Genomic DNA, 17,180 nt, shown 5'->3' on the forward strand with positions numbered 1-17,180 from the left:
GTAGGACAGTTATTTTTAAAAACTGACATCCCATCTTAATCTCACTGGGTTCCGGGACACTTTTGTGATGTGGAAAGGCTGTCATTTTCAGCTCACAGGTGAGATAATGGAGGCTTCGGTGAGCAGGTTGGCTAGGAAACAGAGACTCTGACACCTGGCACCCTGTTTCCAAGGCTTGCTGGTGCTGGCTGGCTTGGTTTAGCTGGAGTTCTTATCTGATACAGGCTGTATTCATGACACACTGACACATTCACTCTGGGGGACTGCCACTGTCAGCAGTTCTTTGCTTGAATAGATTGCCCTCAGTCTGAGTCACCTAATGGATGTGACACAGTTTTCAGATGTGACGATCTAAGGCCACATTCAAGCAGAGGGAACCCTTTTAGATCTCCTACAAGTGCTGATCTTAAAAAACCAGCCGGTAAACAGCCCTGGAGAGTAAATGGCTTGTTTTACTTGACTGGTAAGATGTGCTCGTTTTCCGAGATGAGTTTGTACTTCTGACTGATCCCCTCCAAGGTTCATTTACCGTAGGGAAAACAGTCAGCTCTCTCTCCTCCCTGGGCATTCCTGGAAGCAGCCTCCACTCTGATCTTGGGAGATACATTTGCCTGCAATTGTAGGAGACAAAGGACCACTGTCAAGTCTTTTCTTGAACTAGGAAATATGGCAAAAAGTACAAGTTCAGTGGAGGCAAACTGGTATTAAGATAGATTTAAAGAAAAGTTTTATACAAGTTAGGCTGAATTAAGTCCCCTTGGCTCTGCTCCTTATAAACGTGGCTGTCCTGTCGGGGGCAGAACCTTCCATCAGTTGACTGTATTTAAGTCCAGTGCTTTGCCATGGTACAGACTATAGATTGGCCCTCCCCTCCCTGGCTATATACAGATGACTACCTTAAGGTCTATTTTTCAATCTTTTTTAAAATTACTTAATTCAATTGCAAGTGACAGAAATCCAATTCCATAACATAAAGCAAAGGTGACAGTTGGGGGTGTGTGTGCTAGCTTGGCTCTGGGGAGGGTGGAGTATAGGAGTAGACTGTGAAGCATTATAAGGTTGAGAAGCTCGAAGTGTCATTGGGACTCCCTTCCCTGCTCCCTCCCTCCCCTTTTCCTCTGTCAGGCTCTCCCCTCATGGTGCCAAGAAGGTTGCCATCTGCTACAGGCTTTCATTCCAATCACTTAGCCTTTTCCCTTTTCAGGGGAAAATGTTTTTCTTTCTAACCATTTTAGGAAAGTACTAGAATGAAGTCTCCTTGATACTGATGGGCCATTGGTTCTGATGTTCTCCCTCAACACTCTCCAAGGCTAGGAGTGTCCATGATGGATTGGCCAGGCCTGGGTACAGATTACTCCTGGGACCAGGGCGAGGCCCAAGAGAATCAGGGCTGTTTTGTTGGGTAGGCAGGAAAGGTTTTGGTTTGTGGGTTCCCAAACCCCAATATTTGTGGAGAATTGTTACTCAGGTAGCTCTGATCCTCTGCGGAGTGGTCAGAGAACTGGGCCCGCTTTATCTCATCTGGGAGAGGGCTGACTTTGTGTTTAGCTTTTAACACGTCTTGGATGAATGAGCTTGGTGGTGGTTGGACGTCAGCCAGTCATACATCTTCATCTCTGGCAACACAGCCTGTTTACAGAGGGAGACACTGATCTCAAATCAAGTCTCTTGGGTTCACTACCCTTTGATGGTATTCCGAGTCTGCCCACCAGAATCCCCTGAGAAGCCTGGTTCACTCTTTGGTAAAACCCAGATCAGATCAGGTCACGCCTCTACTTAAAAATCCACTGTGGTGGTTTGCCACCAAAAAAAAAAAAAAAGGCAAACAAACATAAAACCCCACTAGTATTCCATCTTCCTACCACGCCCCCATATTATCCCCCCGTAGAGGCAGTTTAATAGATAGTTTCACACACGTTAGCTGATTATTTAGGTATTTACTTCTGTGACTCTAAATGGTAGGTTTTGTGTGGCTACTCCTTGATTTTTCTGTTTTGGTTATCTGCCAACATCCCACTGTGGGAAATGAGATATTAGACCCTTTCCTCCCTCTGTGCCCCCCACACACCCACTTTCCCGTCCCCTTTCCTCCCGCAGAGTTGTATACTCAGTGTCTGGTGCTTACACTGCTGCAGCTCTAAGTGCTGCTGACAGTGGAGCCATCTGGTAGACTCTGGTTACATTTCCTTTTTGTGGAAGAACGCACCTTCAGTCATTTCTGACAAAGGGTGCATGAAAGGGAATTGAGGCTTGCTTAGAAAAATCCACTCTCGTCTCCCCATTGTACATGGGATAAAGTTCAGATGCCTTAATGTGGCCCACATGCCCTTCCTTGCCCCAGCCTCCACCACACCTCCCACCTGCCATTCTTTGCTCATGTGCTAGTCCCTCAGTCTGTAATGCCCCCCCTTCTCTATCTGTGAAATGCCCACTTCAAGGCCTCGCTTAGATGACACTTTCTTTGGGTGGCCTTCCCAGTTGGGTGTCTGTTGCACAGTGTATACTGAGATCTTAGTACTTACTACCACATTGTACTTATTTATTTACTGCTTGAGCTTAAATCTTGCCTCTGCCGTTTCCCAGCTGTGTGGCTTTGGGAAAGTTACCTGTTCTCTCTGGGCCTCAGTTTCCCTCTTTGTGAAATATGAATGACAACAATAGCACCTACCTGATAAGGTTGTTAGCAATCTCACAGATTGGTGGAATTGAGCATTTATAATAGTGTCTGCCACTTGGTAAATTGTCCATCTGTGCTGTGCATCCCTCTGTCTCACGAAGGCAGAGTTAGTGGGTTATATTCATTAGTGACCAGAATAGCTCTTGGCAAATCAGAAGTCTCCAGGCATTGGCAGGGAACCTAAATGAGAGAAGCAGGCCGGGTGTGATTCAGGCACAGGGTGGGGACTGGAAAGGGCAGTCTCTATCTAAGCTGGCATCTTAGACTCCACTTCTAGCCAGTGGTTGCCATGTGGGAATGGGGGCCCAGTGTTGCCAGATCATCTGACTTTTAAAAAGCAATAAATTCGAGAATCCACAGTTAAAAAAAAAGGATTTTCCTGACATTTGGTACACAGCATACAGGCCATAGGCCCGCCCATAGGCCACTGGTTTGGGGCCCAGTTCTTGTTTTACAGAGGAGGCCCAGAATGATGATGTGACCTGCCCTGGTCACACGCTGACTACCTGGACCCTCAGTTGTCTCACTTGTGGTCTGGACATGGATAGCTCTGGTGCTGACTCCCACCAGGGTGATGGCTGCAAGGGTTCAGTCAAGCACGTGAGCACAGTTGCAAAGCAGCTGCTTACAGTGTCACAGGTTAGTAGGTCTTCTTCATGCCAGCTACCCTGCCCCAGGGAGACTTCTTTGGTGTTTTTTAATAGGGTTGTGGGTTCTTTTCATGCCAGGGAAAATGTTGTATACATTAATGGGGTACCTACTATGTGCCCAGGAACTGTTGGGTGTTTTACATTTGTGTTTTCCTTGATTCCTTCTAACAGCCCTCCCTATGACATGGAAAGTAACTATTTTATAGGTAATAAAAATGATCTGTAAAGAACTTACCCAGTTGGGGCTGCACAGAAAGAGCTTTAGCCAGAATTGGATGCATCTCTGATAGAAATCCCAGGCGTTAGACAACTTGCTACCTCCCACATACTGGACGTCAAGTCCAACAGAGGCTCGGGGGCTTTGCTGGTCCCTGGGCTGCCCCAGTGCATCTGTAGCACTTCATCAGGAGCACAAGCCCAGTCTTGTTCCCAGCCTTCAGAAGCTGTGGTGGCGTAGGAGAGAGGCAGAGAAAATCATGATGGTGACACAGGACTGGGGGAAGGGCCCAAGGCCCATGTCTGGCAAGAAGTGTCTGTCACAACATGACAGGGGAATGAAATGAGAAGTGGTTGGAGCCTCCTTTACCCCATGGGCCATCCTGTTGGCCCAAGAGGCCCCTACCATTTGCTGTTTAGAAATAGTTTTCAGATAGTCACTTGGGAGGCAGGCGCTTTGCAGCCAGTGGAACCTCGTGTGTTTTACCAGCACCGTGGCTGTTTGGTTTTAGGGCAGCCCCATGGCTGGTGATCATGTGTTGTTCCTTCTCTGAGTATCTATTTTCCCTTTCTCAAAGGGTGTGCGCGCACACACACACACACACACGGTGTGGCTGTATCAGGCAAACACCAAAGGAGGAGAGGGGATGTGAGGTCTGTGATACTGACGTGACCCTCCAATATGTCTTACACATGGGACTAGATTTCCTTTAAATATTTTTTCCCTCCTTGTGATGTCCATGGGTCTTGTTTCTGGCCTTTCACAGTGTGGTAAAGCCTGGCATGGCCCACCTGCCTGTTTCTCCCTTCCGAACTTGTATCGAGGCCCAAGTTGATGGTGGCTGTCTCCAGGATGGGTGGCTGCCCTTATCTCTTGCCATTCTCCACATTCCAGACTTGCAGTTGCCTTCCATTTCTTGAAAACACCACGCTCTGCCTCTCCCCTCTGGCTGATGGCTCTACTCCCTGCTTGGGACTCAGTATTTCCTCTCCTCTCTCCCCAGTGCCCATTCATGCTTTACGCTGCTGTGCAGATATTCTCCCTCTGGGAGTTTTCTATAAATCTCCCACTTGGCTCCTGTCTTACCTGGCATTGTGAGGTTCCCTACTGCTGGGTTCTGTGGCACCTGTACCATTCCCATCCTGGCACAGACTTCTGGACTGGGCTATAAATGCCTGACTTACCCACCAGACTGGAGGTGTCCTGAAGGCAGGGACCAAGCCCAAGGCCCAGCACAGGTTCTGGCATGTGGGAAATTTGCTCTCAGTGTTTCATGTTGACCATGTCATATGGTTGAAGACTCCATAGGAGAGTAGAAAATGGTGCCATCATTGAGGACTAAAGCTGCTGGGGCAGCCCAATTGGGCATCTTCCCTTGAGGATCTGGACAGAGCTTTTTACTCTAACCTGCAATGTCCAATATAGTAGTCACTAGCCACATTTATTTTTAACATTTAAATATATTTAGGTAAGATTAAATAAAACTTATCTCCTCCTCAGTCTCACCAGCCAATTTTTTATATATTAAGATTTTTTCCTTCTTTTAAAATTTATTTATTGATTGATTATTTAGAGAGAGAGGTAAAGAGAGAGATAGAGTAACACTGACTTGTTGCTCCACTTATTCATGCATTCATTGGTTGATTCTTGTATGTGCCCTGCGTGGGGATCGAACCGACAACCTTGGTGTATTGGGACAACTGTAACCAACTGAGCTACCTGGCTGGGGCTCACCAGCCAATTTCAAGTGCTTAATATTCACATGTGGCTAGTGGCTGCCATAACGGACAGTGCTGATGCTAGAAACTTCCAGCAGCACAGAAAGAAAGTGCTTTTGGGTGGTACTGCTGTAGACAGTGTCTTATGAAGGTATCAATTGAGGTGCGGGTAGGTTGTGTGAAGTCCACCCTTGGTGTCTCTGGTGAGGTCAGGCGGAGTCTTGCACATTTCTCCTTAAGCCTGACCCGGGTCTCCTTGATATCCCCTGGCTGCAGGACGCTCGTCAGAAGTTCCGCTCTGTGCTGGTTGAGGCAACAGTGAAACTGGACGAGCTGCTGAAGAAGATTGGCAAAGCCGTGGAAGACTCGAAGCCCTACTGGGAGGCGCGAAAGGTGGCGAGGCAGGTAAGAGAGCCCTGCACGCCGTCCCCCGGCCTCTGCCCGCCGTCCCAGCTGGTGACTTTGTAAACGGCTGCATTTGGAGTGAGCCTCTTATTACCCCCCATGCCCACAGTCTGCCTTCATTCCAGCTCTTGATGCTTAGAGGGTGGTGCTGGCATTTGGATGGCCCTGTGAGTGGGTGCCGCTTTGCCACCAGGTTTGGTGCCCATCTCCACTTCCCAGGCAGCTGGGCCAGCTCAGGGGGATGAGGGGATATGTCCATACGCCAGGCTTATTTCTCTGCCCTCTCCTAATGACGCCTGTCAGGCAGCAGGGGGAATATTCCGTTTACTTCTCTTGAAACATTGGTTCTTTGTCCAAGAGCCCAAATAGGCAACTGAGGCACCAAGACCAGAACAGGGGCAACAGAGGGGAGCTGCTGTCAGGTGATTGTTGAGGCCCCTTGGAAATTGGTTCTGGTTTCAGAGTGTGTCTTCCTTGGACGGCCACCGCTGAGGTGTAGTGTGTGCCTGTGTCACCGCTCAGCCTCTGATGGCCAAGCATGTGAATGGGGAAGGGGAAGAGCCCTGACGCTTACTGGTCCCTGCCTGCTGCTCCTTCCTCTCGTCCCGTGTCTTGGTTCGTGAGCACAGTGATCCTGACAATGACTGAGTCCTGTGGACAAACCACTGAGTCATCAGGTCTAATCACATAATAGCCAGCCCCTGGGGGCCTGTGACTGACTCACTGTCAACTGGCAGGGCCCAATATATGCTGTGGGACTCCTGCCCGGCTTTGTGCTTACAAACCCTCTTCCTAAACTCCTGCCTCTTTGCAGGTGAGGCAGGAAGAAGGGTGGAGAAGGCTCAGAGTGATCCCTGCCCCTGAACCTCAAGGGACCTTGTTGGGCCATAGCCGAGGAACTAGAAGGATGCTCTAAGGCTGAGGCAGGGCCCGGATGTCACAACTCATCTCTGTGGATGGGTGAAGGGGTGGGGCCCACCACCAGTAGCTGCCAAGTGGGGCTTCCTGTTTTTTTCCTCTGGCCTTACTCCACCCCCTTCCTTTCTATATTTACAAACCCCTCTGACTGTGGGCAGCAGGAGTGGTCTCTGAGAGAGGCCTTCAAAGCATCTCCTTCAAGTGTGTATCTAGAGGCACCGAGTTCCTAGAGCCTCAGCCTTCTTATCCCTGAGACTTATGATTACGGACCAGCCTTGGCTCTCTCATGAGGTCGTCCTTAGGACTTAAATGAGATAGCGTCTGACCATGGAATCCCTGCGTGAGCTCAGGTTTTAGCTTCATTTAAAAAAAAATTGTGGTAGGAAATATTGAAGATAGACAAAAAGAAGATAAGTCCCCAAACCTTCTGTTAATATTTGATGTATATCTCTTATTTAAAAAAAATAAGATTATACTATAGTGGTGGTTTTATTATATGCCTGGAATGACCATGTCTATCCATCCAGAGGATCAAGGGAACAGAGGAGACCTAACAAAGGGAGGCACTTCTACAGCTTAGTTTTCCCTGAAGAGTTTACAAAGATTTATAATCATCCGGCCTGTAGAAATTCTGTCTGCCCATCAAAATTTGCATTAACTTGCTTGTTCCTGCTGTCAACTCATCTTCCTGCTAGTGAGTTAGAGCCTGTGATTTTTGAAAACCCAGCCCAGATTCCTCCAAGAGGAGGTAGAATACGTCTGCTTTTTCTTTTCAGGGCTGAGGTGGGGGCAGGAAACTGGCTTTGATTTATTTGAGGGTTTTCCCTTGAGCCAGAGCTTGTTTTTAAGGTGGCTTTGACTATCTAACCAGCCCATCTGGCCTTTAGCATGTGGCAGGGACATTCTCATGAGGGGGTGGAGCCTGTGTGACTCAGGAAACCTGAGTGGTGGAGTGTTCCTTGCTTGTGTTGCATCCTGGGTTCTATCTGGTCTAACAGTGGCCCTGGACCTGTCATTTGGTCACTGCCAGTCCCAACCCTTGTAATTGTTTTTCTTTTTAAAAAAATAGTGGTGCCTTGGCAGGGTAGCTCAGTTGGTTAGAGAGTCACCAAGGTTGAGGGTTTGATCCCTGGTCAGGGTATATACAAAAAGCAGCCAATGAATGCATAAATAAGTGTAACAACAAATTGATGTTTCTCTCTCCCCCTCCCTCCCTTCCTTTCTCTCTCTCAAATCAATAAATAAATTTAAAAAAAATTGTGGTATGTAAGATTTACCATTTTTAAGGGTACGGTTCAGTAGCACTGAGGTCATTCATGTTGTGTAACCCTCACCAGCATCCGTTTCCAGAACATTTTCATTTTCCCAAACTGAAACTCGGTACTCATGAAATAATAACTTCCCATTTCTCCTTTCTCTCAGCCCTGGGCAACCACCATTCTGCTTTCTGTCTCTATGAATCTGACTACTCTAGGCACCCCATAAAAGTGGAGCCATGTACTAGTTGTCTTTTTGTGACCAGCTTATTTCACTTAGCATCACGTCTTTAAAGTTTATCCATATTATAGCATATGTTAGAATTTCATTTCTTTTCCAGGCTCAATAATATTACACTGTATATATGGACCCCATTTTGTTTATTTGTTCATCTTTAAATGGACATTGGGCAACTCTTGTTACTTTTAACTGGTTGGAATTGTGAGAAGAGAGCAGAGTGCTTGGCAAACCTGAAGGGCAGCAGAGGATTATTCAGTGCTGAAAGTTGCCTGTTTGGTGTTTCTGGGCCATGTAAGTTCATGTCCTAAACTTAACTTCCTTCTGGGAAGTGAGTGGGGAAATATCTGAAACTTGTAGAATGACTTAGTCGTGGGACAGACGGCAAAGCTTAGCCTCTGGAGCCAGACTGCCTGTGTTTGAATTATAATTCACCACTTTATAGCTGTGAGACCTCAGCAGGTTGCTTAATCTCTGTGCCTCAGTTTCTTCATCTGTAAAGTGGAGTTGTGTATCAGTTCTAGCTTTTGCTTAAAACAAACCACTCCAAACTTAGCAGTTTAAAGCACTTAGTTAGCTCATGATTTTGCTGGGCAGTTTTCCTGATCTCAGGTGTGGCTGATCTCATGCATCTTGCCTAGAGGCTGGCTGATCTTGGATGGTTTTATCCATCAAGCAGTTGGCTGGTTGTCAGCTAAGGCATCGGGGTGACTGGACTGTGTGTGTCTCATCCAGCAGGCTAGCATGGCTTCTTCACATGGTGTCAGGATTCCAGGAACAAAGCGGCAAGCCCTTCCCAGGCCTCTGCTTGCAGCACACTTGCCCTATTGGGTAGAGTAAGTCACCAGACCAGTCCAAATTCAAGAGGCTGGAAACAATAAGCTCCGCCTGCAAAGTATTGCAGCCGTTTTTACAACTTACCATAGTATTAGTACATGTAAAGCATTTGGATCAAAGAAAAAGAATGTAAGTTATTATTACTCCAGATGTATATTCTGTCAAATATGATGTCTCCCTGGTGAATCTACTGCCTTAAAAAAAATAGCACAATAAAAACCCATGGGTAGCCCTGGCCAGTATGGCTCAGCCGTTAGAGCATCAGCTCGCACACGGAAGTGTCTTGCTTTTGGTTCGTGGTCAAGGGCACATACCTGGGTTGCAGGTTCAGTCCCAACCTGGTAGGAACATGTGTGGGAGGCAACCAATCAAATGTGTCTCTTTCACGTCGATGTTTCTCTCTCTCTCCCCCTCCTTCCCTTCCGCTCTCTCTGAAAATCAGTGGAAAAAATACCCTCGGGTGTGGATTAACAAAGCAAAACAAAAAACCCGTGGGCAGAAGAAACACACGTCTGTTTGCTAGGAGGGGATATGGACGGTGTAGAGACTGAGGACAGAAGGGTGACCCTGGGCGGGTTGAGTACATATGGAGCTGCTTGTGAGGGTAGATGTGCCTGAGGATCAAGCATGACCATGAGGAAATACCTGGCTGACTAAAGTGCTCTGAGCCCAAACAGATACTGTGCTGAGGGTCTCAAATGGGTGGGGAGTCCTGTTTCCCTTGACATGAAACAGGCCAAGGGCATCAGGTAATCCCTTGAATTCTTATGTTAATCATAGGGGAACAGAGTGTTGTGTCTTCCTTTGTTGGGAAATTCTAGACGTTGGTTTTGTTTGCAGAGGACTCTCCACAAGTGGGAAATGAGAGGCCCAGGTTCTGCAAAGGTGGTTTTTTTTTTTCCCTTCTAATTCATTATTTCATTCAACAAATATTTACTGGGTTCCTACTAATTGTCAATCGCTGTTGTAGCCACTTGTCAAGAACAGGACAAAGATCCTGATTCTGTGGAGGTGATATTCCCCTCTTACCAGTCTTATAAAAGTGTGTGGGGTGGGGTGTTTTGGGCAAAAGTAGAATCTTTGTTACTGATCTGTATTAAAGGGTGAGTTTTTTCAAAAAAATATGTTTTTACTGATTTTATAGAGAGAGGAAGGGAGAGGGGGGGAGAGAGGAGAAACATCGGTGTGAGAGACAGACATCGGTCTGTTGCCTCACATACGCACCCCAACAGGGGATTGAACCCACAACCTGGGTTTGTGCCCTGACCAGGAATCGAACCAGTGACCTTTCGTTGCATGGGAAAACCCTCAACCAACTGAACCATACCGTCCAGGGCAAAGGGTGGATTTTTCCTCCTTCATTTGAGAAATGGAGGGAGGCTGTGAGAGGTTACAGTGGGCTAGGGTTTGGCAAATAAAAGCATCTCTCAGCACATGTCCTGAGCATCTTCCCTTTGTCTGTGCTGCCCATAATGGATGTAAAATGTGGTTTGTATCCTTCAGGAGTGACATACACATACATAAGCAAGGGGGTTTTAAGGCATACGTAGTTATAGTCCATTGTCATTATTCGTGATGGTTCTCTGTCGTCACTGCCAACGCTGAATCAGAGAGGTAGTCTGCTGAGGCATTGCTCCTGGGGAACAGAGGGTCAGGCTCCTGACAGCCTCTGGTGCCCTTTCATCGACCCATCCATACATAACCTTGTTTTATGTATGTTTCCCTTTAAAGAACACCTTATGTAATATATATTTCTTATAAATAATTAACTGCGTGTAGTATATTTCTTTATAATAAAACAGCAGCCAAGAAGGGTCGAGCATTTTCCTGACCCTGGGCTACACGTTCGCAAATTTCTTTGGCTTTCAGCCTCGCACAATGTTGCCCACTGTGCTTTTTTAATTGGTCGTGACCTCTCAGGCATTGATGCCAAATGGGGTCCACAAATTCAGCCACTTTTCCATAGTTTCATCATGTACGGTGGACTTTATTTTAGCACTTCCTGGAGCAGCCCCTGGTATGGATCTGCAAATTCCCTCTTCCTTTTTCTGGATGCGCCCTATTGTTGACTCATTAACTTTGACTTCATGGCCAACAGCACTGTGACTCATGCGTGAATGAAGTTGATCTAAAACGAGTCTTTTCTCGGTAAGGCACATCGCAGCTTTCCTGGGCTTAGGAACATTAGGCTTCAGCACTAGGCTCGGGGGCCAACTTAAACATGGGTACTGCTCTGTGTAGGGGATGTCATTTATCTTCGCCTTTTGTCCCCATATTACAGATGAGGAAACCAGTCTTGGAGCCCAGAGACCATTACTTGGGCCTGTACATACACCTCTCTGGTGCCGGCCTAATCTGAGAGAATATGAAGACTTGGCAGACTTAGTGGTTAGCCAGCTGCCAAGAACAACTCGGGGAACTCCAAGGCTTTGACCTGAAGAGCCTGAGCAGCCAGTTGGAAACGGAAAGAGGCTGGGGATCTAGCTTTGGGGGAAGGTGGTGATTCTGCTGTCCTGAATGTTAGTGACCGGGTGCCTCAGTGGGGATTCAGGGCAAGTTGGAGGTGGGGAGTTGGGAGTCAACAATGTGGAGGTGACAGTTTACTGGAGGAGAGTGTGTGGAGGGACCCGCGTCAGAGATAAAGGATGGAGGGGAAGAGGAAAGGGGGAGTCACTTTAACACTCTTGGTATAGTAGGCACTTTTCCAAGCACTTTACCTGTATGAGGGAGGTACTTTTTTTTTTTCTTGCAGAAGAAGAAACTGAGGCTTAGAGAAGCTGAGTTATTCAAGGGGCCCCCCCACATCCTCATTTATTGAGGATCTACTAGGTGCTCGGGCTGGTAGTAGTAGGTCCCTTATGTGCATTATCTCATCTAGTCCTCATAGCGGGGGTCGGGTTGGCATTATGGTCATCATATGGAGCAGATAGTAACCGAGGCTCAGGGAGGTAAAGTAATGTGCCCGCATCACAGAGGAGAGGAGCTCATGGGACAGGAGCAAAGGTTTGAACCTTCATCTGCCTGGGTCTCGTGCTGCCTGGTGCTTGGCACGTAGGAGGCATTTAGTGACTGTTGCAAAACCTGAACTGCACACTGACACAACTTATGGGAACAGGAAGAAATAATTGACTTGCTGGGCTAAAGGAAGATTTTGAGCTCATCCATGCAGTTAGTTCCCTGCCTTTCCTGCCCCGGGGTTACTGGGAGGCTCTTGTTCCATGTAATTTGGGGCCCTTTAAACCTCTCCTCATGGCCTCTGCCTTGTTCTGCTGGGACCAGTAAAACTTTATTATGCCTCCCTTCTTCCCGATCACTTGCACTTCCGCTGAGCCACTTCCCTGCCTGGGTGGCAGCTCTCACTGTGGGACTTGGGTCAGGAGGTTGGGTCAGTGACGTCTATCCCGGTGGCCCTGGTCGTGTTCCCACTGGGTGGCCAAAGGCCAGTTCCTGGGAACTGCGTCATCCCAGCTGCCTGTGGTAAGGGCAAGCAGCTAAGTGACGGGGCACCTGTCCCGGAGCAGAGTTCCTAGTGATTTACAGCAAGAAGGGCGAAGGGACCATGAGCTCCCCCTTGCCTGCAGGACCGCGTGCGTCCTGCCTGCAGTCTTAGTTGGAGATTTGGGGGAAGAAGCAGCTGAAGTTTGCAAGCCTGGAATCTTAAATTAAGAGGGGTCAGTGTTGAGGGTGGCAGCTGCTGACTCAGGTCTCGGGCCCTGACGTACAATAGGTCTTGAGGCTTCTGTCAGGAGCGTCTGCCCCCGTTTTAGAGTCACTGCATCTCCTGCATGGCTGGCTCTGCCTCCCAGTCCTCAGCTGGGACCGGAGCAGGGATCCTTGCTGATCTTGAGGTTTTCTCTCCTGGTGGTGCAATGGGCCACTTGCATTGGAGCCTTACCTGATTGGCAGGTGGCAGGAAGCCAGAAATGGGGTTCTGGTCACATGCAGGGTCTCAGCCAGGCAGTATTAAGCTGGAGGTGCCACCCACCATGGTCTTGTCAGTTGGCGGCTTTGTCAGGGACAGTTCCCTTTTCCTTGTCTCCTTTGCCTTTCACTGAGATGTGGCTGATTCCTGGTGCATGCTGTTTGGTGGGCGACATGCTGCCCGAAGCTAACAGATGGGGTTTGTCCCCGCAGCTTAGCAGTTAGAGGCGAAGCTGGATGTGGCGTCTGCATTGCACCAGAGGCCATGAGGTTCCTCGGTGGTTTCTTTTTTTCTTCCCTCCCTCCCATCTGTCTTCAGTAAAATTACTGCGTTGACATAAATCACCTTCTTCCCCCCCACTCTGTAAACCACGGGCACTCCCTGGAAAGGAGTGGCAGGGGGACTGCCAGGGGATATGTGTTAAGAAAATCAGAGCAGGGGATATGTGTTTGCTCCCAGTTTTGTCAGCTTGGGTAGGCTTTTTATGTTGCCAGGCAACGAGGTTTGGGCCCTGGCCAAATGATGATGTTTCTCTTGAGCACGTTTGGCCTACCTTCCGTTCCCTTTCCTCACCTTGGGGACCCCCTCTGCCCATCCTGCTTCCCTTCTTTTCTTTTCCTCTCCCCCTCCCCTGGCCCTTCCTGCGTGACTTCATATTTGGCCCCATCCCCTCTACAAAGATCTACCCTTAAGAATCTGATAGACTTGTTCACCCTGGGAAGTAGCTGACCCTTACGGCTCAGAGATGTAAGATCTCCCTGGATGATCAGGCACTTATGCTCTAAAACCACTCTCATAGCTGGGGATACGCTGTCTCCATCCTGATGGGACCGCTCATTTCCAGCTTGGGTTTTTCCCACAATTGGAGCTTCTTGATGTGTGTAAAGGAACCACACCCATTACACCAAGAGGGAAATACCTGGAAGTCCAGGCCTTAGACAGAGTTTCCATTTCTGTGTGGCAGAACATTCTTGTGGAGTTTAAGCCAAGGATTTGGTCTGCAGACAGAGTACCGCCCACTTAAATTTGAATTTCAGATCATTTTTTAAAGTATAACTCTGTTGTATGCAATATTTGGGACATGCTCAACTAAAGCAAATTTTTTGTTTACCTGAAATTCAAATTTAACTGGAAGTTGTATATTTTCATCTGCTAAATCTGGTAGCGTATAAAGGAGGGAAGTTGTGGTGTTGAGTCATCAGCCAGATGGAGAAAGTAGTTTTGGAGTCAGCTGCCCCTTCTCAGGGATTCTGAGTTACCATTCTTCAGTGGTAGCCTTGGGCAAGTACAAGTAAATGGTCCGTGGAGGTGTTCAGAACAACTGAAAAGTACTCAGTGTGCTCACACAACTGTTCTAGGTACTCCTAAGCCTGGTTTTTCTAGGAAGGAATGGGTTTTCTAAGCTAAGTGGCTAAGTCGGAGTTTTTTCTGTTCCTCCCTAACCCTCACTAACTTGATTGCTGAGAGCTGGTCAGCTCCAGACAGGACTCTGTAGGGCTCCATGGGAGGTCACGTCAATTGGGACTCTTCTCAAGAATCTTCCAGAATGTGAGTGCCTCGGCTGTTTTTCCACTGACTTCTCCACACACTGCCTGGCGTCTGCTTCCTCCAACTTTCTTTTCCAATCCCTTCTTGAGTGCCTTTCTTAGTTACTGCGATCATGTGTTTGTTTATTGATTTTTCCATTTAAAACTCTCCTCACACTACAGAACATGCATTCTCCTTGAGTGCCTCTTTGCTTCAGTGTGGCAGCAATCGGCTTTGTTTAGGAAGCCTCCTTTTGAAGAAGTGGTTTAAATGGAAGGAAGGAGAAGATACCATTTGTTCATCAGTTTGTATCTGGCCTCAAGTGCATTTCCCATCTCTTTGGCAAAGCACCGTACTGCAGAGAAGGTGTTGGGCCTTTTTTATTTCTAACAATCATGGTGTATTGAAATCTTCAAAGATGGTCTGATTCTTTGAATTTAAGTCTCTTGATCTCAGGTTCAAGCCAACTAGGCAAAGATTCTCTTTATACAGGGAATACTGGGAGGTCTGTTTTCACACTGACCTGAGCACTCCACCTTGGTGGTTGAAGGCATCTGTAGTGGGCTCTTCTGAGAGCAGTTGTTGGAAGGAAATCATGAGGTATAAGGCACTGTGCTAGTTTATTTCCTTTTCTGTTTTCCCCCTCCCAACATCCAAGACCATAAAAAAATACACAAAGGAAGTTTTACAGCCTGAAATTCTGAAATTCACATTGCTTTGTGCACAAAATAGTGGTTTCATTTTATATCAACTAGGATTGCATTTGGTTGCAAGTAACAGAGGACTCAAAAACAGCGGTCTAAACATACAAGGATACCTTCTCTCACTTAAAAGACCTGAGCCTGGCCGGCGTGGCTCAGCAGTTGAGCATCAACGTATGTCCAGGAGATCGCTGTTTGATTCCCTGTCAGGGCACATGTCCAGGTTATGGGCTCAATTCCCAGTGGGGTATGTGCAGGAGGCAGCTGATCAATGACTCTCTCCTCATTGATGTTTCTCTCTCTCTCTCCCTCTCCCTTTCTCTCTCTGAAATCAATAAAGACACATTTAAAAACAAACAAAAAAACCTACCTGAATTAGGCAGTCTAGGTAGGTGCTGTGACTCCATGGTCATCTGAGACCCAGTGGCCTATTACTGTTCCATCCTAGTATGTGAGTCCCATCCTCAAGTCACCACATAGCCCATGATTGCTTCAGGAACTTCAGCCATCACATCTGTATTTCAGGAAAAGAGGAGGGGAAGGGACATATGTTTCTTTTATTTTAAAGGGTCTATGTGGAAGTTCCTGCTTTGGTTTCATTTACAGAATCTAGTCACATAGTCATGGGTAACTTGCAAGGTATGTGATCAAACAGTATTCTGAATGTTTTTGTGAGGATGTTTATTGGATAAGATTCACATTTAAATTGGTGGATTTGAGTAAAGCAGATTGCCCTCCATAGTGTAGGTGGGCCTCATTGAATCAGTTGAAGACCTGAATAGACCAAAAGATTGACCTCCCCTGAGTAAGGGAATTCTGCCCTACACAGCCTTTGGACTTGAACTGCAGCATCGACTCTTCTCTGAGTCCCCAGCCTGCTGACCACTCCCCCTTCAGATTTTGGACTTGCCATCCTCAATAATCATGTGAACTGATTTCTTAAATCTCTTTATATACACACATCCTGTTGGCTCTGTTTCTCTGGAGACCCCTGACAAATACAGCACTTCCGTGTCTAGTGTCAAGCACAGTCTGGCCAGCCCCTCTCATCCTCTGGCATCTGCACTTCTCTGTGTTGTGCACCAGTGTGTGCCCTCTCCCCGCCACCACCACACTCAAAATTACCGGCTACATCTTATGGTTGCACTCACTTCTGTGTACATCATGGAATGTTCTGCCTCATTGAATATTCTGTTCCCTTTGTGGTGTTTTCCTCTCCAGACTGACTAGCTCTGTGATGTTCAGCACTGTAGCCATCAGCCACATGTGACTGCTTAAATATAAATTAATGCAGTTAAGTAAAACTGAAAGTTCAGTTCTTCAGTGTCACCAGCCACATTTCAAATGCTCAGTAGCCACATGTGACCAATGGCTACTATTTTGGGACAGTGCACATAGAGAACATTTCTATCATCGCAGGAAGTTCTGTTGGTCAGCACTGCTTAGCTCCTACCCTCGGCCTGATTAAAATGAAGACACAGGTGAGCGTAACTTCTACAGACTCTCTGCAGTGCCCCGCCCTCACTAAGCCTGTCTTCAGCTTTGCTTTGAGAATTTGATGGAAGTTACAGACATCATCTTTCAAAAACACACATGTGCACACGGGTGCATAAATTATAATTATCATTTCAAGGTATCCATCAGCTCCCCTTAAAGGTCACCCGTGTCCTGTGGGTTAATTACCACGAGCTGATACTACATAATGCTTGCTTGTCTAACAGCTGACACTTTCATTCTGCTTACTGGGTGCCTGTTCTAAGCACTTTGCCTGTGTTAACTTACTCCTCAAAGCAACCCCACGAGGTGTAGCGTCTGTTATTTTCTTCATTTTGCAGATAAGGAAGCTGAGGCACAGAGAAGTAAAATAAAGTGCTTGGGTCACCCAGCTACTGAGTGGCCAGGCCAGGGTTTGATCCAGGCAGCCCAAGTCTGTGTTCTAACCTTCACACCTGGGGCTAAGGAGTGCACCGTGGAATCGGAGCCCCTTGAGAGCAGAAATTGCCTCTTATCCTTTGCAGATCTGCACCTGCATGGTGTGTGGTAAAAGTGATATGCATGCTTGGAGAAAGGAGGAATGCTTGGAACTAAGACAGTTACACATAGGCTTATGGGTA

The 17,180-nt window shown here is 47.3% G+C and overlaps 1 protein-coding gene across 1 annotated transcript in view; it reads left to right on the plus strand.

Moving 5' to 3' along the window:
• The window catches only part of SH3BP5 (SH3 domain binding protein 5), a 57,819-nt gene that overhangs the window by 18,972 nt on the left and 21,667 nt on the right, over positions 1-17,180 (plus strand). Inside the window, exon 3 of the mRNA XM_087824932.1 lies at positions 5,539-5,667. Coding sequence (XP_087681058.1) covers positions 5,539-5,667 — 129 coding nt within the window. The remainder of the gene's footprint in view (positions 1-5,538; positions 5,668-17,180) is intronic.

Source organism: Miniopterus natalensis, chromosome 15 (assembly GCF_054644295.1).
Source record: "Miniopterus natalensis isolate mMinNat1 chromosome 15, mMinNat1.hap1, whole genome shotgun sequence".
NCBI classification, from domain to species: Eukaryota; Metazoa; Chordata; class Mammalia; order Chiroptera; family Miniopteridae; genus Miniopterus; species Miniopterus natalensis.